This window comes from Temnothorax americanus, unplaced genomic scaffold (assembly GCF_048541705.1).
Source record: "Temnothorax americanus isolate GAGA-0224 unplaced genomic scaffold, ASM4854170v1 Scaffold13, whole genome shotgun sequence".
NCBI classification, from domain to species: domain Eukaryota; kingdom Metazoa; phylum Arthropoda; class Insecta; order Hymenoptera; family Formicidae; genus Temnothorax; species Temnothorax americanus.
In genome coordinates, this window is record NW_027509264.1 from 4,574,147 (window position 1) to 4,596,331 (window position 22,185).

The window sequence follows — 22,185 nt, forward strand, 5'->3', positions numbered from 1 at the left end:
TGGTTCTAAAGGCCTGGACACACGACGCGACGGAAGACGTAAGACGTAAATCGTAAGGAAATCCACTACGCAGAGTCGACTATTCCCCTCCGTCGCGTCGTGTGTCCAGGCCTTGAAGCAGCTCGGTCTGCTGAACGCGACCAATCAAAATCACGAGCAAACACGTCCCCACGATTACCGCGAGACACGAGACCGATCGCAAATCGCAACTGATCGAGATCGAGATTCGAGAATCGAGTCAATCGAGATAGAGAATGCGCTGCGCGTGTGTGCACTTTGTCTTTGTGCGCGTCGCGTTTCGCTGGTTTCGCACTCTGAGGCAAGAGGCAACAAGCCTCATCGGGCCAGCAGCCCGCGGCCCGGCGCTCGTTCCAGTATAGTTAGTAGAGTTTAGTATATTTTAGTGGTTCCAGATGGTTCTCTCCAGGTTCCAGTTAGCATGTATTTCAGTGAGTGGGATAAGTTTGAAATTTAGCGAGAGCGAGAACGGACGTAAAAGTTAAAGCTGTAGTTGGATGTAGGCTCTCTGTAGTAGAGTTGAGAGTCTAGTGCAGTGAAAAAAGTGCGGCAATAAAAAATAAGCCGATTATCGATAATATCGATATCGATCATATCGATGTGTCAAATGTGCCAACGGCTTTAAAATGTGTGCAACGGCAAACTGCAACGGTGTTAAAGTTGTCAAACGGCTTGAAAGAGTTGAGAGAGAGAGAGAGAGAATCACGACGGTGACGGGTGATGGATGGCATCTAACAACGAATCTCAAATCCTCGCCGTGATCGGTGATCGTGACCTGCGACGACAGGCGGTAACGAGTATGCAGCTGTCGTTACCGTTGTCACAGTCGTCGAGTAAACCGCCTGGTAAACCCTAAACAACGATAAAACGCGCGCGTTTCTACGTACATTCAACAACAACGTCGGGCTGATCGCTGATCGCTGATCGCTGCGCGCGCTGATGGTCGTGAAAAGATCAGCATTGGCCAAAAGGATGTTGCCGTAGTTGCGTCGATAAACCGTTCTCGATGTCGTCCGCGACACGTTTAGCTTTAGCTCGTCGGTGTCACCTGGAACTGGAAGTAACGCACCATCACCGTAGCTCGTCGTTGCCGGGACATGTGCTCGAGAGCTTTTCAGCTTTCTCAAGATTCACGTATCTCGAGTCTTCTTTGTCACCTGCGACGACGATATGACTTGATTATCGCTGACTCGTTCCAGGGCCACGAACGAGAAAGTCGTCGACTTTCAGTAGAAGCATGCACGTATGTATGTGTCCTCTTGTGTCTTTCCTCTTCCTTTTCCTCTTCCTCTCTTTCACTTTAGTTATATATTTAAACCTCTGAGAATATGATAACACGATATCATACGAGAGTAATCTTTTCTTGCAGATGGAACATGGGAAGACGCGTTATATATGCTCGCGTCGTCTTCTACCTTAAAAAATATGCGAGCGTGTGTGCAGCGTTACAGAATTATTAGAACGTGAATAAACACAAAAAATGATAATACTATCCTTCTGTTGATAAGCTTATAACGAACATCAGGTGAGAGAGAGAGAGAGAGAGAGAGAGAGAGAGAGAGAGAGAGAGAGAGAGAGAGAGAGAGAGAGAGAGAGAGAGAGAGAGAGAGAGAGTATGTGTGTGTGTATTTTGTAATACGTTTAGGGGAAAGAGAGGAAAAGTTGTATTGTAAGGACATACACATACATACTTACGTTATTTAACGTCTGCTTCTCTATGCAGACTACTCTATTACGATGGATATTGGCGTTGTCAAAATTGCAGAAGATAAAGATTTTGAGAAATTGAAGCAGTTGTATGACGATAATAACAACTGGAAATTAGATTATAACAAGCCTGATCTATCTGTTTGGACAAAATCCGTCCCAGGAATTAGTTTTAGAATGGTGAAGGTAAGTTTGTCTCTTCATTGGCAAATGACGTTTCGTCTTTGATCGAGACTGAACGAGAGCTTAACGTCTCAGATTAGAACGCGTTTCCCCGATATTTCACCAGAAACCCTGTACGACGTTTTACACGATCCTGAATATAGAAAAGTTTGGGACACTCATATGATTGAATCGAAAGATATAGGGTTTTTTAATCCAAACAACGATATTGGTTATTATTCCAGTGAGTATAACGTTTATGAATCTTTGAGTTTTACGTTTTATATCGGCCATATCTTGCTTTACGTTACACCGTTGTACAAATTTTAGTGGCATGTCCGTCTCCGTTAAAAAATAGAGACTTTGTCCTGCAACGATCTTGGTTAGATACCGGTATAGAGCAATTGATATTGAATCATTCCGTTTATCACAAAGCGTACCCACCTAGGAAACACTTTGTACGAGCAACGTCTTACCTCACAGGTAAAAATACTAGGAAGCAAGTCGAAACGCGTTTTATGCGCGCGTATGCATATAACTTACGCCGTTAATATACGTTGTACCCACCTTTCGTATGTGTCCAAAAGTATTATTATATTTAAGGCTATATCGTAAGGCCTTCGCGCAATGGAGACGGTTCCGAGTTGGGTTACGTATCGCACACAGACCCACATGGCAAATTACCTGTGTGGCTCGTTAATAAAGTTACACAAATATTTGCCCCTAAAGTGAGGTTCTTATGAAAAATATTATTAAGCGGTATTAAGTATCGAACACAAATAAATGTAACCGTTGTTTACAAAGCTATACTTTGTAGATGGTAAAAAGATTGCATAAAGCCTCTGTGGGCTACCCAAGCTGGAAAGTACTTAATAATCCAACGTTTAAGCCTTGGCATTATCCTGAGCAAATAATGGCACCTAGAATACGTATCGAAGAAGTAAGGACGAACTTAATTTTTTTTACAAGTTTTCGTGTTTTATTTTATTTCTTTAATTAAAATTTTAACTCGACGAGAGATATTTTGACACGGCACACACGAAACATATATATTGTCTGTGAATAAACACGACCGACTATATGACATTTTTCTGCAGATGCAGTTTTTGACTTTGATTATTCCATATTATCATTCTACAGGGCTTGGATCACCAAGTTCCATGAATACATATTATTTATAAATAACGTTCAATGTTTATTTGAAAAGTTCGAACCTGGATCCGGGTTCGTATATATTTCACTTTTTGCCTCTCTTGAAAACTTGACTACGTGTCACATAGGTGGTATTATTTATTCATTGATTACACACACACACACACACACACACACACACACACACACACACACACACACACACACACACACACACACACACACACGCATATAGACTTTGTTCTTTCCCATGTAGTTGGCAAATACAAATGTTTAAAAGCCACGTCTATGACATGTACGCAAACTTGATTTTTACACGCGTGTATTATTACTTCGTTTCAGTGCGTAAAATCTGCAGAAGAGAAGACGTCAAAATATACGTATGTAGACGAATCTGATTTAAAGGAAAGTTTGCGTAGAGAATCTGTCGCAATGGATAGCGATTAATTTATAGCGATATAATAGAGAGACGTGAGGATTTTTAGGTAAGTAGGATACGAGTGACTGGAATAATAAAAACAGTATAATGGAAAGTTTCAGTTGCAGTATTACAGATAAAACGTAACGGACACGTTGTACACGTATTATTAAGTTCGCGTTGCATCGTTCTTACGTGATAACGTTTAATTACACACAACGTAACATTTAATATATATAACGTTAAAAGTTAAGGCCACACCGTTATCATACGTGAACGCGCCTTATGTGCGGACACGGCTGTATGTAAACGTCAATAAGAAAACTATCGGTGGCCTGCTTTGCATTAGGCACTACGTTCAAGCCAGGTTTGTTGTTGGTATTGTTAAAGCGCGCAAATACAAGTATAATAAGAAGATGCCGCACAATATGGAAGGTATACTTAAAACTCTTTTTATAATTTATATCACAGTGCGAAATACGCGACATACGCGTATGTCTTGAGATAACCATCTGATCTATCTTCTATATTGTGGACCGTGTATACGTTCGTGTTACTTCGTATACATATATTACTAAATCTTAAAAAAAAATTATATATATACATACATACACGAAGTACGTGCAACTTTTTGTAGTATCAAAAAATGTACGGAGTAGTTGGTAACAAGTTTTCAACGGCTTTGATAAAAATCGGAAGCGTCTGCTAGCATTTCCGTCACATCGACGCGATGAAAGAACGTTGTTGTAAAGGACATGTTTGTTATATAAAAAACAGATAGGCATTTTTTTTTCTATACGCAGATGCCTAGATGTTACACGTTTAACGTAAAACGAACAGCTTAATATCGATAACGTCGAGTATACATATACGCACACATAACTCGACCGATTCTCTACGTGTCATTTTAAATGAGTTTTATTCGCACGGTTTATAATTGTTTACCACTTCTTTTGGCAAGTGTGCCAAAATAAGGCGTACGAACCAAACGGCGAGTATAACGGATAAATGGTACCACATTTCTTTCATAGTCTCCTGCGTTTAGGTATAGTAAATATGTGGGAGAGAGTTTTGTAAGACCCGTGTCAAACTTGAACAGTGTATTAAGAAGGTAAAAAGGAACAACGTTTCGTGTTAAAGTTTCGATCGATGCCGCAAAAACAAAAGATTCGGGCAAATCGGATTTGAAAGTGCAGATAGGAGAGAGTAAGCAAAAAGAGAAAAAGATGGTAGATTATATATCGTCGCCAAGTTTGAGACAAACACGTTTTCGAAATACTTTGTATGTTAAATTTCACTATACAAATGGATATGTGCTAATTTAATTACGTATTAACCAACTAACAACGAGACGGCCTAGAAACTTGTAGATATACCGTAAGGCTGAAACTTGATATACATATACGTCAACGCTTAATTTTTACATTTCTTCGGTCTTCGGAAAATATATAAGATAACGCACGAAATATTTATAGGTCGTACGCGCGTACTTTGTAAAGTTCACAATAAAACGTTTTCAAACGGCTTTATTTAAATACGTATTACGTATTATATATATATAGAAGAGGTTATTCGTATAGAGTCAAGTATAATCGCGATACGGCAAAGTGAAGGAAAAGTCGAGAGCAAGCGTGACTCTGTTATAAAAGACTTTGAAAAGCGAGCCTGCAAACAACGACGAACAAGACGAACGTTTTTATCGCACATTTATAATGGTATCTATATTTAATTTTTATTGTCTAGCTTTCTTTCCCGTGAAATGGCAATGAAATGAACGATGTATATCATCGACTAAAATATGTGTGTCATCGGCAGGTTTTTTAGGGAGAAGCAAACGGTGTAACAAACGTCGCTTCACAATCTCGTCGTTCCTTTATTATAGGTTTTCATAATTCGCGGGCGGCGAGTATTTTAATATTAATGAGGCAGTATTGATCACTATATAATTCTTTTGAATACATAATCTTATCTTATGAATATATTATACATCTACGTACTTGTCTACCGAGTCTCCTCTCGGTCCTCCTCTTCTTTTATCGCCGATTATCACACACGTTACCTCGAACATATTTTTGGACGTATACTTTTCGGCCTGGTGTGCGCAAACGCGTGCGTGTTTAAACAGCACCTGCATGGATGATAATGGAACGGTATACATTAGGCACATATATCTACCTGCGACGATATGTACATGTACATACGTTGCGTCAACGTACCACGCACGCGTTATCGCTACATTATTAGGATCCGAGTATCACTTACCATTCGTTATTTTACATGCGGACACTGGATTACTTATATTGGACATTGGATATTTATCTATACTGTTGACTCGTGGTAAGTTCGAGAAAACAAGCATAAGCCTGTACTTGACAAAAGTAACACATCGCAGTCAAAATGATAAATCATTTTGACGTAATATTGGGTCAATATGACGTAAAAATAATTATGGTATTTTGACTGCGCTGTGTTACTTGGATCGGTCGACTATCATGCATCGTCACGAGAAAAGGATAACGGATATTGCGGTCTGACAACGAGACCACGCAAGTCTTTTTGTACCTATTTGAAATCAGAAAGAGAGAAAGAAAGGAAGAAGGGTAAAGACTTGTTTGCTCTTTTGTGTCGTCGAGAATGGCGAACGTTGTAGTGGCGATATATATATATATATATATATATATATATATATATATATATGTATATATATATATGTCGTTGATATAAAACTAGTGCCGACTAGTGGTCATTGTTGGATTTAATTGATCGGCGTCGTTTTTATTGCATCGTTTGTTTTTAACTGTTGCCAAATTTAAAATTTGTGATACCATATTACGATCTCTCGTTGCGCCACTACAACGTTCGCCATTCTCGACGACACAAGAGAGCGAACAAGTCTTTACCCTTCTTCCTTTCTTTCTACACTAGATTTATATGCGAAACATGAATCCGACGCGCGATGGTGGACGCGGGACGGCAAAAGATACGTCTTACGTATTTTATTTGTTAAGTATATTAGAGGATACGCGCGTATATATGTGTACATATATAAATTCTAAGTGGATAATGCGACGTGGAAGCCGCGCCAGTCCGCGTATCCATTTTTCAATTCTGAGGTACGAGTGCAGTTTCGTCAAGCACGATAGAGCGATCTTCCACAGAGCGGTCTTCTACATCTTTATTATTGTTTTAGATATTTCCATTTCTCATGTCGCTTGTCGCATCGTTTCGCGTCAGTTTCGCGTCAATTTACGACGTGCGGCGCGGCGTAACGTCGTTAAACGACGATTGTGGAGCATCGGAGCATCGGAGGAACGAAATTTTCTCCCAAACACGTAAGAAGGGCGAAATATGTCCTATGATACGGAATCGCGGACGTCGTTGCCTGACGACAAAGAGCTTATAGAGAACGTGGTGGACGAGGATTCTCATTCACGTTCAAACAGCCGTGTACAAACGGCGGTATCGCAGAAACGTTCAAATATCGCGATCGATGTTAAATGTGACCGCGACGGTGCATTAACGTCGCGTGATAACGATGAAAACGACCGTCTCTCTGTGGTGCCTGATGTGATTAGAAAAGTGGAAACGGAAGTAGAGGATGACAAGGATGAGGCCGCGAAGACACGATCGCGTGTCGATAAGGAAACGCGAAATACGTCTAATAAGGTAAATTTTCTTCCCTTTTCCAAATGTATGTCGTTTCTCCCCATCTATTTTCCACTCGTCCGATTTTTCCGCGAGGCGTCCAAATTCTGATATTAATCATTTCTAAATGTTCCAAAAAATTATTTCTGCCAACGTACCTAGCTGTGATCTACGATATATATTTTTCACAACACCTTCACGGAAAAAGTTCGACTTTCCATGCCTATATAGAGAGGGGCGAAAGTGGTTATTTTCTGCCCGCTATGCCGGGTGGAAAGTATCACGTTTCTTCTCTAGGGAGGAAAGTAAGCCCTGGCGTGTCAACGTGGCCTCTCTCGCGCCTCTCTAGGCATAGTAGAAGTAGCAACTTTCCGTAAAGGTATTGTGAAAAATATCGTCTGAAACCCGCGTTTCTTTCTGATCATCTTTTTGCTTATGTCTTTTAATTACGTAATTAATCTCGCGTCAATGGGATCGTACGATCGTAGGAAAAAGACGCGCTTATATGTTTTGGGAACACTGACCACATCTTGGAGAAATTGTCTAACCCGACAAAAGGATCGGAAGACTTGAAACGATCGAAAAGTAAGAAACGAGCGTTCTCTTTACTCGATATATTGATTTCTACGAGTATCCTTGCTCCTTTCGCGATCGGCTTTTGGAGAGGTGTATGGGGATGCATGGATCGTCATGCGGAATTGTGAGTATAATAAAATTAATATAAAGGCGAGTGAATTACTTAATTGGAATACTTGCGGGATATATGCGAGCGACACTGAAATAGTCTTCGATAACGGAATTAAGCTAATATTCCTCGTCAAATCGATATTTGAATCGCGGCTGAAATATACTTATATATAGGTATATACATATGTATGTACATATATATGTATGTATATATGTATGTACAGAGTGAGTTTTATTTCGTGTGCCACGTATCTCGGAAAGTATTGGTGTGTTTCGTTGAAAAATATTTAAAATAAAAATTGGAAGGTTCAGAGAAGGCCACGAAACGATCTTGTTAGATTTTGAGCCCTGAGCCCAAAGAGTGTTTATGGTCAAGTAGGATCCAAGTTAAATTTTTTAAATGTAAACATCCATTTTTTATTGTATCATGTCTTTCTACTAATTAATTTGACCAACTTTTGTCTGAAACATTTTTTATTTCTCCAATTTTTGAGATATTCGAGGAAAATATCAAGTCAAAAAGATCTGTACTTTTTCCTCCGGCAAACACGTATCGAGATAGCATAAGTTAAATATTGAAAAAGTTACCAAGTTTTTCTTGAATATTTCAAAAAGAATTAGGCAAATAACAAAATGTTTCAGACAAAAGTTGTTTAACGTACGTAGTATTTAGAGAAAGATAATGCAAAATAAAACATGGGGGTATTCATTTAAAAAATTTGACTTGGGCCCTATTGGGAACGTCAATATAACGAATAAATATGGTTGTTCAGAACCTACGGGACAAACTTTAGAGACTGATAGGTCTTACCAAAAGAATCAATTCTTGTCTCAGTAAGGAACCCGTGTGGGAACCCGTGTCCTCCGACGAGCCCTTGAGGAGGACATAAATCGGAAGACATGTCAGAAGACGCGGACGTTATAATTTAAAATTCAAGAGGATATGTTTTTAGGAAGAGTTTGTTAACAGGTTTCCCGGCTGGTTTTGTTTTACGTTCGGCGCAGCTCTGCTCGCAACATATACGATTTTCAAAGACCACGTGCACAACGTCTACATGAAGAAGTGGGCTAAATCAAGTTGGCGAAAACGACTGCTTTATCGGACGTTACGAATTCTGTATACTTACACCTTTGGAGTAGCATGCATTGCGCATTGGCGGGGTGGTTGGATCATCATTGATAATTATCTATTTATGCACACGTGGTAAGTCAACGTAATCATCGTTGGTAGTACGTTACAGCGGCATATATATAATTCTTCGCGCGAACAGACCGAAGGTGAAGTGCAGGAAACGAGATTTGTTAATTGTCATTTCCCGTGATATCTCTCCCTATAGGATAACGATGTCTTTGACATGCTCGCTCGTGGCATGCCTGGCGATTCTACGTTCCGTCCGAAACTTGATAACAACCCCAATGATAACTCAGATCGACACGCCGAGTTGCGTTTTTCAATTTCCTACTAGATATAACGTGGTAAGTTGGACAAATTGAACAATCTCTAGTCTCTTGTTCTCGATAAAGATCTACTACCTACGATACGCCTATCTGCGATATGTATCTACGACACAGTGTCTCAAGGATAACACGTTTATATAATTATTGCAAAATCATATAAAAACGTGTTATAGTTTGTGTAATTATTAAAGGCGTGTCTATGTAAAAAGAGGCTAATGTACGATTAGTGAGAGTGCGCAGTTATTTAGAATTTAAATTATCAGAAGCGCGCTCTCTTTCTCTCTCTCTCTCTCTCTCTTTCTTTCTCGTACGAACAAACGCTGTTTGTCCGTCGAGTTCGTCTTTCGTAATGTTTTCGCACGTATTAATGCGCGATGTTACGAGCGAGAGGCCACGTAATGTTATGTTGAAATTATTGAAGGCACGTGTCCACTAAAGACTTTATTCAGGCACAGGCAACGGGTGATCGGGTGATCGAAGGTGTACGCGCTGAGACTGGGTTTGACGACTGACTGAGCAGAACTCAGCAAGACAGACAAGACTGGACTTGACAAAAACTAGACAAGAACTCGATAAAGAACAATGAAATAAAAAGTTTAGTCGTTGACGAAAAGGACTGTTAACATTAGGATTAATTTACAACTGTGATCAGAAGATATTGAAAAGGGAAATTTGAAGTGAGTCACGTTAAGGGACAGTTCCTAGACAAATAGTGAGAAAAATTGAATTTAGAAATGGACGTTGTAAATATTAAATATGATAATCTAGAGTTATTACGGGACGTAACAGCGAATGGAACTGGTCGTCCTGATCGGATCACGACGTCGTGAATCTCTTTCCGTACTCTCGCAGTTGCGCCTTCTCGGTTAGTCCAGTCGCCAGGTCGCGTGAGCATTTTTTCGAGGTTGACGGCTCAAGTTATGTTTTTTCATGTTTGTTGGGTCGTAGAACAAGAATCTTTAAATAGTTTTTTTTCGTAAGTCGATCCAATAAAAAGTTATTAACACGTTATTTGTTTAACGTGCCCTAGCGATCAAACTATACATTCTATATAAAAAAATAAACTGGAGAAAATTTGTTCCTCTTTTTACGACGAACAAAATGGCGTTTGAATTTTTTCAAAATCTTGATTATTGACGGAAATATGTCACGTTTTAGGTACGTACTGCCTACGCGTCGCGGAGTACCCTAGGCGTGCGCGCTCGCGCGCGCTCTCGCGCTCACGTGTATCGTTAAAACACGTGAAACTCTGAACTTGTACTCCGCGACGCGTAGGCAGTACGTACCTAAAACGTGACATATTTCCGTCAATAATCAAGATTTTGGAAAAATTCAAACGCCATTTTGTTCGTCGTGAAAAGAGGAACTCCAGTTTATTTTTTTATTTTTATATAGGATGTATAGTTTGATCGCTAGGGCACGTTAAACAAATAACGTGTTAATAACTTTTTATTGCATCGACTTACGAAAAAACTATTTACAGATTCTTGTTCTACGACCCAACAAACATTAAAAAAAAAAAAAACAATAACTTAAGCCATCACGCTCGAAAAAATGCTTAATCGACCTGGCGAATGGACTAGGTCCCTCGTAGATCTTTTCTTGCGAATCTTGACGAAAGAGTCTCGCCATATCAACTGTTTGCTTTTGTTGACGATTTTGTTGACTAAAGTACGCGACGCCCGTTAAAATTTGATGCAAGAAACAAAGTCTCCACGCGTGACGATCCAAAGAGTCTGAGGTTTCCGTTTCGAACTCCTGGCCTTATTTTCTTATACACGTTCTAGTAAGTAACTCCACGCTCTCACCAACGATGCGCGCGTCTCGTGACAGTCGTCGCTTGTTTGATTACGTCGCTTGTGAGGAGCCGCCGACCCTGTGCTCAAGTGCCAAATTGTGTTTAACAATTGTACATACATGCACAGAGCGGATGGTATACGGTACCCTTGTACCTACAGTGTATGGCGTCTAATATTTAATGTAAAGTTTGCAATTTTGATCGATTTAATGCAGATAAACCTGACTACTTCCGCTTTTAGCATGCGCTTTCTCGATCGTAGCAGTTCATTGTTCTATACTCGGATTATCGCCAAGATTGCGCGCGACGCGCATCGCGCATCTGTGTATAAACTCGCTTTGATTCAACGAACGTGTCTCTCGACTCTCATACGTTTCATACAACGAAGGTGACAACAGATTACTCATTTGTTTTCTGCAGGTTTTTTGTATATACAAGGAACGTCTTTTTCAAATGTTATCATAAGAGTCGTCGCGAACCAAGTTGACGAAGATTCCAGCGGAGTGCCTTATCGAGTTTTTGCGTAGATATCGGATTAAATTGATAAAATCATAGTTCGCTTAATGATCACGCACAAGTTCTCGACGCGCGCATACAGATTCTATACGTACGTACTTACGTACTTACGCACTTTGATATAATTTCACTTTCTTTTCAAGGATTTTCCCGATCGATCCTTTTCTCATGCTCCCAATTCTGAATGAACGATGACGTGGTGACGCGTCGAATCGTTTTTCCAGCATTATGTATGTGTTTGTAAACTTTAGACAGAACGCGCGTATACAAAATTGAAAATGTGGAAACGTGGAATAACAAGGATTTGCAAGTAAAGGAATACGCGATACCGCCCAGGACACGCGAGTACAACTTATAGCCTACAGCCGAGAGCTTTTGCGATTTTGCAAATAGAAAGATCAACAACGAGTGCGCGTGGTCTCGTTTGTGTCGGTTTTCCCCGGAAGTTTATGAAACGCTTTCACCGATTATCGTGTATTGATAACAGCGATACGCAACTGCTGCGATTCCATATGGAACGCGAACCAACATTCCTTATCTGCAAAAGAAGCGCTATCCGTTTTGTTTTTCTTATCTTCGTTGATACGACGTACCAATCATTTATAACGCTCGTATCGCGTTTTTGATAATTACGCGCGTAACGATTTTATCTGTGAACGTTAGACGCGCGTGTTTCTTCTCAATCAGAAATTCCCGATGACGACGTGCGTATAGTATCATTGCTAAGTATAGCAACGAGAGAGAAATGTAATCTGGTTTTATATATTATTTATAAATCAGCTGAGAGGAAGAGAGAGAGAGAGAGAGATTGATTCATAAAAATTTTGTACGTAGTTTTATTTCTAAACAATGTTTGAAACAAACACAAACGCAACAATATACAGATTCCACTTTATTATTAATGTGTAGCTATTGTTTCTATCTATTATTAATCCATTGAGACAACAGTTGATTTTGAAATGTCTGATATTAATCGATTAAATTCAAAATGTAGCTTTTTATGTAATGGAGTATTTTTTTAAGAAATATTGCAAATGTCACAGTTTAATGTAACGTTCAAGAAGGAACAATATTCAATCTTTAAAAAAATGTTTGTTACATCGCAAAAAGTCGTAAGTCGGTTTTTTTACATTTGGATACAAGTACACATCACGAGTCAAACTTGTCATGCGGATGTGATGTGTATATATATATATATATATATATATATATATATATAATCGCAAGTATATATATATATATATATATATATATATATATATATATATATACTTGCGATTTTGATTTTTCAACATGAAAAAAAAAAATATATATATATATATATATATATAATTTTAGATAAATAATTTTAGATAAACGTCTACGACGGCATGAAATATCCAATACGTAATTTTATTTTCAATATCTTGCGTATAATCACATTTTTGAAATGACATTGGATCTCATGACCCTGACGAGGCTTGCTGGAACGAATTAGGGGATGAAGGTGAGAAGATGTTGTAATCCAAGCTTGATTGGCACACAAAAAGGTGTCGATTAGCGATGAATTTGGCTAAAGCGTCAATGGTTAAATGAATATACGTCAATGGCTAAATGAATGCGAGGCAGGAAAGATTGCTCAGAAGAAAAAATAACGTCAAGGTGACTAAAAATTATGCTATTGTACGTGACGCCGTTCTTCTTTATCGAAGGTAAAATAGACAAAATTACTCTTGTAATTTAATCATTTCTCGTCGACTGTTGCGACGATTTAGCTTCAAAATTCAAATGCCTTTTTCTCAAAATTCTCTCACTTCTGTTCTCTCTCTATAGCCGCACGTCGATCTCGTTACCGCTCTTAACAGCAATAAATACAATATTGTAATTTCGCGTATCGTCGTATACTGACAGGGTGACACAAAAGTTTCCTCTGGCGTTAATACATTTTCGAAGCCGGACGTGTTCACGATGGTCGCACACTGCTGACCGGTTTCCCGGTTTTTTGGGCAAGAACGTTTTGTCGCCAAATTCGCCGAATTTGAACCCGGGCTTTTCTATGTGATCCATCTTGGAGTAAAAGATGACTGAAGTTGGCTTTAAATCAACGAGGTCCCAAAGTGGCCCTGCGACGCGTGCTTGGGATGAAATTTATATACCATCCAGCTGGTGCGCGACCATCGTAAACAATTTTCCAAAGTGGATTCGAAAATGTATCAAGGCCAAAGGAATTAATTTCAAGTTTTCTTTGGTATTTATTGTAATTTTCTTTGTTTAATTTTGTTATTAATGTTCTAATAAAGTTTCATGTTTCGTTTAAAGTGTAGATGTAGACGTTTAATTTGTGTACATTGTGATTTGCTTAATGGTTTCAATAAAATTCCGGGAATTTTTGTGTCGCCTTGTATATGTTGCATCAAGCTTGTCATACAGTTAATCTTTTTGCGGCACCCTGCACGTAAAGGAAAGAAAGAAAAATACCGCGTATATAGCGTATATAGCTGTACATAACAAGCTTCTTCGTTGAGTATATACATATACTTGAGACGCGCGAATAGCGACTCGACGACTCTCCTTCAATCCGAATATCTAAAATGACCGAAAAAAAAATCAAGCCCACCGATAGATGAAAGAGATGCGCGAGTCGTCGGATGTGACGATTCGGCCAGCTCGAAGATCGCGCTACGACCGAATCGTCTTGGAGTCGCGCGTATTATCGCGGCAACTGAATGCGCGTGGCCGTCATCGGCTGCCAACGATCGTTCTAATCGGTGATAGCACCGCGATACACGGTGGAACGAGGCGATTATAACGCATACGCATCGTAGGTGGGGATCGTCGGCGTAGGAGAGAACGAGGGAGGAAAGGAGAGCATACCGCGCGGGTACTGTCATCCGTGCCGGTGGTTCGTTTCGCCGCGAGAGCGACGACGTTGTTCGTGATAATGCGATAGTGTTGACCGCGCGTTTAGCGGTTAGCGGTTGCGGTTGATAAAAGATAGCGGTTATACCAAAGACAAGTCAGTAGCCACCCCGATCGCTGCCCGACCGGCTGCTCGACCGGTCGCCGATCACTCGATCGAGTTCGTCAGCCCTAAGCGCTCGTCCAACGAGGGTTGGAGACGCGCGAGGAAGACGCGAGGTTGGATGAGACACAGACAACTCTTTCATATCTTTCATCCTCTCTCTTCGAGCCTAATAATCGTGATCGTTCTCCTAGCGACGAGTGTCAAGATCGGCGTACGTGTGTGATACTAGATTTGACTGAATAATATTCCAGGAGAGATCGCTGGAGACGGATTTGGACGAGTGTCGTTAACCGACGTTACGTTTTCTCAGAGCGCTAGAAAAGTTGGCTCGAACTGATGAACGACGACGACGAGGGGAGGCATGCTGCCATCGTCTTTCTTCGATAGAAGACTCGTTCGCAATGTCACGACGACGGCGACGACGATGACGACGACGACGACGACGATGAGGAGGACGAGGATGACGAGGACGACGAGGACGACGACGAGAACGACGAGAACGAAAGCTAGTCTTGACGAATAAGAACCGACGTAAAGTAAACGTGAGATTCGAACGAAAATATCAGGAACAGAACATCGAACGATTTCGTTGCGCGCGTTCTTCAAGTTGACTGCGCGCGTGTCTCCCTTCTTTCATCTGCACGATAGTACGTTCGAGGGTGCGAACCATGCGTACGGACCAGCGGCGCGACTACTAACGTCGATCCGGATTGGGTAAGGATGGTCGAGTTGCGTGCGGCTGGTGTCAGGATGACTGGGAGCTTAGACGCCAGATCGTCGAATCGCTTACACTATGCCATCTTGACGATTTTGGATACGATATTCTCGGCGCTCGTAGCCGCGCCGGCGGTGGTCGGTTACTGGCGTGGCACTTGGGAACTCAGCGATTTCTACGTCTATCCGGACGAGCCGGTGTTTAGCAGCTTCGCGTCGATCACAGTCGGCTTCACCGGTCTCTTTGTCTTCAGCGTGGTGCAGCACGGCCTGGACGACGTTCTGCATCCGGACAAGCACCGGCTGTCGTACTACCTCGGCTCGCGATTCTACACCGGCGTGTTCGGCTTCTGTTGCGTGAACGCTTGGCGTGGTGCCTGGAAGGCCCTGGACATCTATACGGAGCTGACGCCTGGCACCGTCTCTGCTACGACCATCATTAGTCTTCTCGCGCTCGGCATTATGCGCGCGGTCCGCAATGTATCCGCGCCGCCGTTCTCCCTCGTTCTCGACTCGTGTCCGGGTTACTTTGAAGTGCAGACTATGTTTCGCGTCAATGTAAGTACTCGCCGACGATCTCTTACTCCGAGCTCCGCGAGGGTGCCCGCCCTCGGAATATGCTCGCCGGCATCCGAGTCGCGTCGCACGAGGCAATCCTATTATCCTTGTTACACGTTCGCTCTACGTTTCTCTCTTCTTTTAAAGTTAAAACGTTAAAGATATCGCTTACCACTTGCGCTTTACGCTCTGTAAGAGACTTACACGTGAGAGAGAAAGGGGAAGGGAGAGGGGGAGGAGGAGAGAGAGAGAGAGAGAGAGAGAAGCAAATTTTATATTTTGAACGTAATGGGATCTAGTTGAGTACCGTAAAGCGGAGATATATGGAATGATTTTAACAAGTTTTTTCTTACCATTTGTTTAGAGTAGAGACTACTGTTAAAAACTCTAAAGTTACTGGATTGGAAATTCTAAATTTTATTTTATTTAATGAAACAGTGCATATGGCATTGTAATGATTGTTTTATGCACGTTCCATAAAACCCTGAAAAACGTGCATTTTTCTTTAATTTTCTTTTTATATAAAAACTACGTAATCAGCAAGTTTACCGGAAACGTACGCATATCTGTAGATTAGGTTGTATATTTCCATAATTTTGTTGCAGCAACATTGTAAAACCATTGCAATATTTGCTCAGATACATGGGAGACTTGTGTTGAGAAAACTGATAAACGGTATTATTCTGTCTTTGCTTTCAGCGTTGAAAACGTCAAAACGAACGCAGTCCTGTTAAATAAATATAATTTGGTCCATATTATATCCCGCGGTGCTTCCGATACCTATATGTATATCCCCGGTTTACGGTATAGTTACCGACGGGGGATCTATATCACTTATTAATTGTCTCGATAAGTGAAACACGTCAGGACGTGACATATCGGAACGTTGTTTAGTAGAGAGATGAGAGGATCTAGGAATGAAAATACATAATGGATACTCACGATATATCAACTATCAACGACAGGACATTGTCTCTATGCGCTCTCCTTTTATTTCTTTCACGTATTTCGACGAACTTTTTACACCATCGAGGAAAATAATTAATAAGCAGAATACTATCGATCGAGTGCTTTTCACTTTCTTGCTTCTTCTTTTCTCGGCGTACATAAGTAGTCTCGAGTCAAAAGAGTACCCCTGAATTTTTTTAGATACATAATGCTATATTTTATGTTTATAAAAATAACGTTTTATGAAAAGCTTGCCACGTGAATGATATATTTGCCAGCAATAGTGAAACAGAGTACCAAGATTGATAAAGACCTCGCGAGGAAAAGATTATATATAAACGTATATGACGAAATCTGGATGAACGTGGGAATGCTGCACGTATATCTCAATATTTGCAGCAGTACTTGTAGAAAATTAGACCTTTGTACAAATATTGATAAATATTGCACACGTTGCATAATTTATTTCTAAATAGCGTTTCAGCAAAACAGCGTAGAATTATTTTAATATTTGTAAACGTGTGGAATATTTGTAAAATTAATTTTTGAAAAAGATTGCGTGATACGTGCGATATATGCTTCTAATATCGAAATACGTGTGTATAATTTATAACCAAAATTGAATTTATCAATTTTTGTGCAAATATTATTCGGAACGTTCATGTCGACAAACGCGCGCTGCGTTATGGCGAATCATCTTGGTGCATTACGTGTGAAATTCCTGTCAGTTGAATGATGCAATTATTGTACAATATTTGCGCAATTTTCCTATCAGGGGATGAATAAATTTACAAGCTATCTCAATATATTAACGATTAAATCGCACTTGAAGAGTCGTCAGATTGGTACGTTGTAATTAATTATATTCAGTTTCATAGTCACGCACGCGAGATGCGAGATGACCATATTATACTTGCTTGTTTTGCACGATGATTAGAAAATGAGAGTGTAAAATGAGCATGTAGTACTGTACAGAATGTGCATATAGATGACTTTGTCTCGTTGCCTTTTTCGTTGACAGAACGTTGTCACGTCCCAAGGAAGAGTACATCCGCGGAAGATTCGTGTTAAAAACTCTTGGCGCAGCGTTGTTTGGATGCGTGACACGTTTCTCTCGACTTTACGTGTTTATCGGGTCCTTTTTCGGTCCGTTGCGCTCACCGTGCTCACCGCCGTGCTCATGCACCGTACTCACCGTACTCACTATGTACATGCAGTCGATTCCTGTGTGTAAATCGTAAATGATAAATTGTAAATCGCGATTAGCCGATTACACACGGGGATCGCATGTATCTCATTTACACGCGTTGTTCAAGCTCGCGTTATCGGTGTGTATAAGGCAGTTTCCGGCAGAAGTCCCCCGACCGTCAACCACTATTGCGCCTGTATAATCTATGTGCGCATTAGCGCAACATGTGCAAGTGCGTTAATTTATCTGTCGTTTGTAATTACATTTGAAACGCGCGTATGATTGTCTTTTAATTATTTGTTACCGCGTCAAAATAATTACCATTGCGCGTGTAAATGTCGATGATATCGCAAGAAAGATTATGTTACGCGACGTACGAGTACTCTCAGGAAACGTTGATACAATTGTCAGTCATTGTGCGTGTGCGTGCAAAAATCATAATCGTACACGTCGATGCAGTTGATGTTTTCTCTCTTATCGCAACGTTTATCGAACATTATCGTTTGATAGAAATGTGATTTCTATCATGAAATGACATGCACATTTGAGGTCGATTTCTCTCTCTCTCTCTCTCTCTCTCTCTCTCTCTCTCTCTCTCTCTCTCTCGCGCACACACACACACACACCACGCGCGTACAATACGTTAATAATATCAGCCATCTTTAAAGTGGGAAGATAACATTTTTGTGAACGTAATCGATACCTATTTTAGCACGTGTACACTTTCACAAATCTGCCTTCCCTTTTCACAAATCTGCAAATGCAGCTACCATCTACTGTGCCGCGTCAGCGATGGAAGAAAAGAACTTGAGATAAGATAATTAAAGATCATTTTTGCATTAGTGTGTATTATCGTAATACGTACCATTAACACGTTACTATTATACTGTTAATACGTGATAGACATGACGGGAATATCGGGCGTGCAGCACATTCCGATATTGTTATACATTTATACATTTAATATTCTCGTTATTATCTTGTTATTCCAATATTACTATAATCTTTCATAATGTTAATGTTACGATTTCTATTATACGTGCGTAGAATACGAGGGACTGGTCGTTGTACTTACTGGATTGTGCCTTCAGCGTCGGTGTCGTGGGTACATTGGTTGTCTTCGTCTGGAGAGGAGTTTGGTTCTTGATCGACCTTTACCTGTTTCCAGAAAATCCTGAGTATTCTGCCGTTGGCTCACTGGTAAATATAAAAGCCTTTCGCACCGACACGCAGTCAATATAGCCACCTTCTTCCGCGCGATCGCTGATTCAACCACGTTTTCCATTATATACAGGGTACGACACGATAGTATAGCTTTAGAATACGGATAATATATAGTCGCGGTGAATGTTAATATTTCGACCGTGCATGTCAGAGATATACATATATATCGCTACGGTTAAGCAACTTAAGCATTTCATAAGCGGAAAATTTTGAACGCACTATCAGATATCATCGGCATACACGAAATAATATCCGCCAGGCACTTGATACCGTTTTGTCGCGCCAAACGCGACGTGGAACGATTAATGTGGCAAGATTTGTGTCACGTGATACAAGTAAAAGGTGAGCAAAATATAACAAGAACGTTGATAACCGTGCGCAGAAGCCTTGACGACGCACGAGCAAAAGTTTAAACAACTCTCTCGAAAGTTACTCTCTCAATTTTTATATGTTGCATCAGTTGCATATATCGTCCGTTGGAACGTTTACTGCAACGTTTACAGGCGACGTGCATGCCTAAGCTGTGCTATGGCACACTGCACACGCCCCGGTAGTTGGATTATATAATTGAATATTCGCCAATTGCATGATTGCCGCGGCACATGGCACAATTGTCGGTGTATGCGTATGAGATGTTTAACGTTATCCGTGATTCGTTACATTTGTCTCACATCGCCGCGTCGTCGCCGTCGCGCGTCGATACGACTCTGCGCTTAAATTCTATATATTTATATCTCTTGAATCCATATATCTACAAGAATATATAATAGAACGTTGTTAAATAGATCCAGTTTCTAAGAACATCGTCGAGAGAGGGAGAGAAAGATATAAGAGTAACGTTAATCGTAACATTACCGAATTTCAGGCCATCGGGTATCTTATAGTCGCCGTGACGTTTTGTCTACAACCGTTGATGCGGTACATCTGCGCGCGCCTTCAGGGTTTGCTTCGCTTGTTAGTCGCGGACGCTTTTCTTCTTCTGAGCTTTCTGGGGACCGTGAACGTCTGGCGCGGTATATGGAACGCGCTGGATCTGTGGCTGCTGCCGGACAATCTAGAATTGTCCTGCTGGATCACTCACGTTGGCTGTTTCGTTCTCCTCGTCCTTCTCAATTGTAGCAACACCATTCTAGTTCGTGGCGTTTACATCGATGCCGAGGAAGAGGAAGGACAGTGCGTTGTGTTTCCCTGTCACTATCTTCGATTATTCTTCAAGGTTTGTACATGTCGTCATGTCATACGAGATACAGACGAGACACACGTACGTGTGCTTGTCGCACGTATCGGAGAAAAAAAAATATTATTTATATATATATATATATATATATATATATATATATATATATATATATAATATAAAATTTATAACTGCAATGTATAGAATGGCAGTCAAGTTTATATAATGAAATATTCTCGACAATTTTATGTTCGGTGTGTTCTGTCCAATTAACGTTATCGTTTATTTCATTTCGTGCCAGATCGAACGCGAGAAGAAGCGAGCACGACAGCGGAAGTTGTTGGTATCCTCCCAAGATTTTGTCGGTCGTATCGACGATGTAAACGATAAGGACGGTGAAAACGGAACTCTCCTACCGAATAACACCACTATGTCGATTATACCTGCGAATACGGATTCTATTGCATAGAGAGGCGATAATAGATAGAAGAAATCGATTTTTGTCTTAGATGAAAGATTAAACACGCAACGTGAAACGCTGTGAAACGAAAAAATGACGCGTACCTATCTTTTTACGGAACGTGATCTCTTTCGAGACCACTCAACTCTTCTTGGTCAACATCTTTAAGACGACTTAAGACGATTGGTCTCCTAAGTGGAAGTGCGGTAATCGTGCTTAATCGAACGTGAACGCGGAATTTCGTGGGACCATCACGGTTGCGACTCGGTTGCGTCATAGATTTATTCACGATAGCCTTTGATTTCTAATCGCATTTATCGCACGCGATATACGAGTATGTGTAGTAAAAGCGTGTACGTAAGCCTCTCACACTCATCGTTCACGTACTCGACGTTCTTTAATAAGTACGTTTTATCATCCCGATTCAACGTTTCATTACAAGACAGATGTCTGCGTAGATTTGTATAGATTTGTATTCTTTTTCACGCGCTAGGACGTGTGACTCGTGTATTAAAATTTACTGGTCGAGTGCGTCACCGTCAGTGCATGGCGCGATGATCGCGAGCGAAGACAGAAGATTGAAAGATCGAGTAGCGCCGCGCCACTATCATGCCTGGAGGAGGGAGGGAGGGAAGGGGTGAATAGTCTACTGACATACTTGTCATATGGAAATCAAGTACAAGCCACTCGCCTAACTCGGAATAGGTTGGCGTACGTAATCGATTGTGGATCATTGATCATTATGGAAGAGATATTTCCGATAATAAAATATGCCGAGCAAAGAGAATTAAGAATACGGTTCGCGGAAGACGAATGGCTGTGAATCAACGTACGAAGTGAACAACAAGCTTTGCAATGCAAAACAGTACGGTACGATACACGAGTGATTTTTTTCGTTGCCATTAAAGTAACGAATGTTAAGAAGTATTTACAAGTTATAGGACGTGATGCTGCCGTTGAGTGTTTTATCCGCGAACGTTGTTTGTATAGTTGATTACATATCCAGTCTATAAAACGCGTACTACTACATACGTATATGTATGCGTAGATGCGTGCGCGCACGCGCGCGCGTGTGTGTGGCGAATACATAAATAGAAAGATATTTGTATATTTATTTAAAAATATACACGGATACGTACGATATTACTCACGCAAAAATGAATCTATATATACACAGTCAGAGAAAAAAGACAGGGCGGAGGTGAAAAGGAAGAGAAAAAGAGAGAGAGGGGGAGGAGAGTCTTACCGAATAAATAATATTAATAATAGATGCCCAATGTGTATTCACTATTTATTTACTCATTTTTTCTAATACAACCAAGTAGTAGTCATTTTGTATTAGAAAATGTA

General features: G+C 40.6%; 2 protein-coding genes across 6 annotated transcripts; both read left to right on the top strand.

Annotated features, from left to right (window-relative positions):
• Window positions 1–230: 230 nt before the first annotated feature.
• Window positions 231–6,519, top strand: LOC143893961 (START domain-containing protein 10). Of its 4 annotated transcripts, none has more exons than XM_077399882.1 (9): window positions 231–1,261; window positions 1,388–1,543; window positions 1,742–1,911; window positions 1,984–2,131; window positions 2,218–2,370; window positions 2,491–2,615; window positions 2,705–2,827; window positions 3,382–3,524; window positions 6,383–6,519. In XM_077399882.1, the coding sequence occupies exons 3-8, from the start codon at window positions 1,756–1,758 to the stop codon at window positions 3,484–3,486; spliced, it is 810 nt and encodes a 269-aa protein (XP_077256008.1). In that variant the 5' UTR covers window positions 231–1,261; window positions 1,388–1,543; window positions 1,742–1,755; the 3' UTR covers window positions 3,487–3,524; window positions 6,383–6,519. The 4 variants fall into 4 exon arrangements, with proteins under 4 accessions (XP_077256008.1, XP_077256007.1, XP_077256006.1 ...); XM_077399881.1 differs by lacking the exon at window positions 6,383–6,519 and adding an exon at window positions 3,586–5,443 and having other exon boundaries at window positions 232–1,261; XM_077399880.1 differs by lacking the exon at window positions 6,383–6,519 and having other exon boundaries at window positions 232–1,265; window positions 3,382–5,443.
• Window positions 6,520–6,805: 286 nt separating this feature from the next.
• On the top strand, window positions 6,806–22,103 carry LOC143893956 (uncharacterized). 2 transcript variants are annotated; one of them, XM_077399864.1, is made up of 7 exons: window positions 6,806–7,123; window positions 7,591–7,802; window positions 8,760–8,993; window positions 9,127–9,265; window positions 19,022–19,174; window positions 20,064–20,414; window positions 20,677–22,103. In XM_077399864.1, exons 1-7 carry the CDS (start codon window positions 6,806–6,808, stop codon window positions 20,842–20,844), a joined length of 1,575 nt encoding a protein of 524 aa, XP_077255990.1. In that variant the 3' UTR covers window positions 20,845–22,103. The 2 variants fall into 2 exon arrangements, with proteins under 2 accessions (XP_077255990.1, XP_077255991.1); XM_077399865.1 differs by lacking the exons at window positions 6,806–7,123; window positions 7,591–7,802; window positions 8,760–8,993; window positions 9,127–9,265 and adding an exon at window positions 13,303–15,837.
• The last annotated feature ends 82 nt before the right edge of the window (window positions 22,104–22,185 follow it).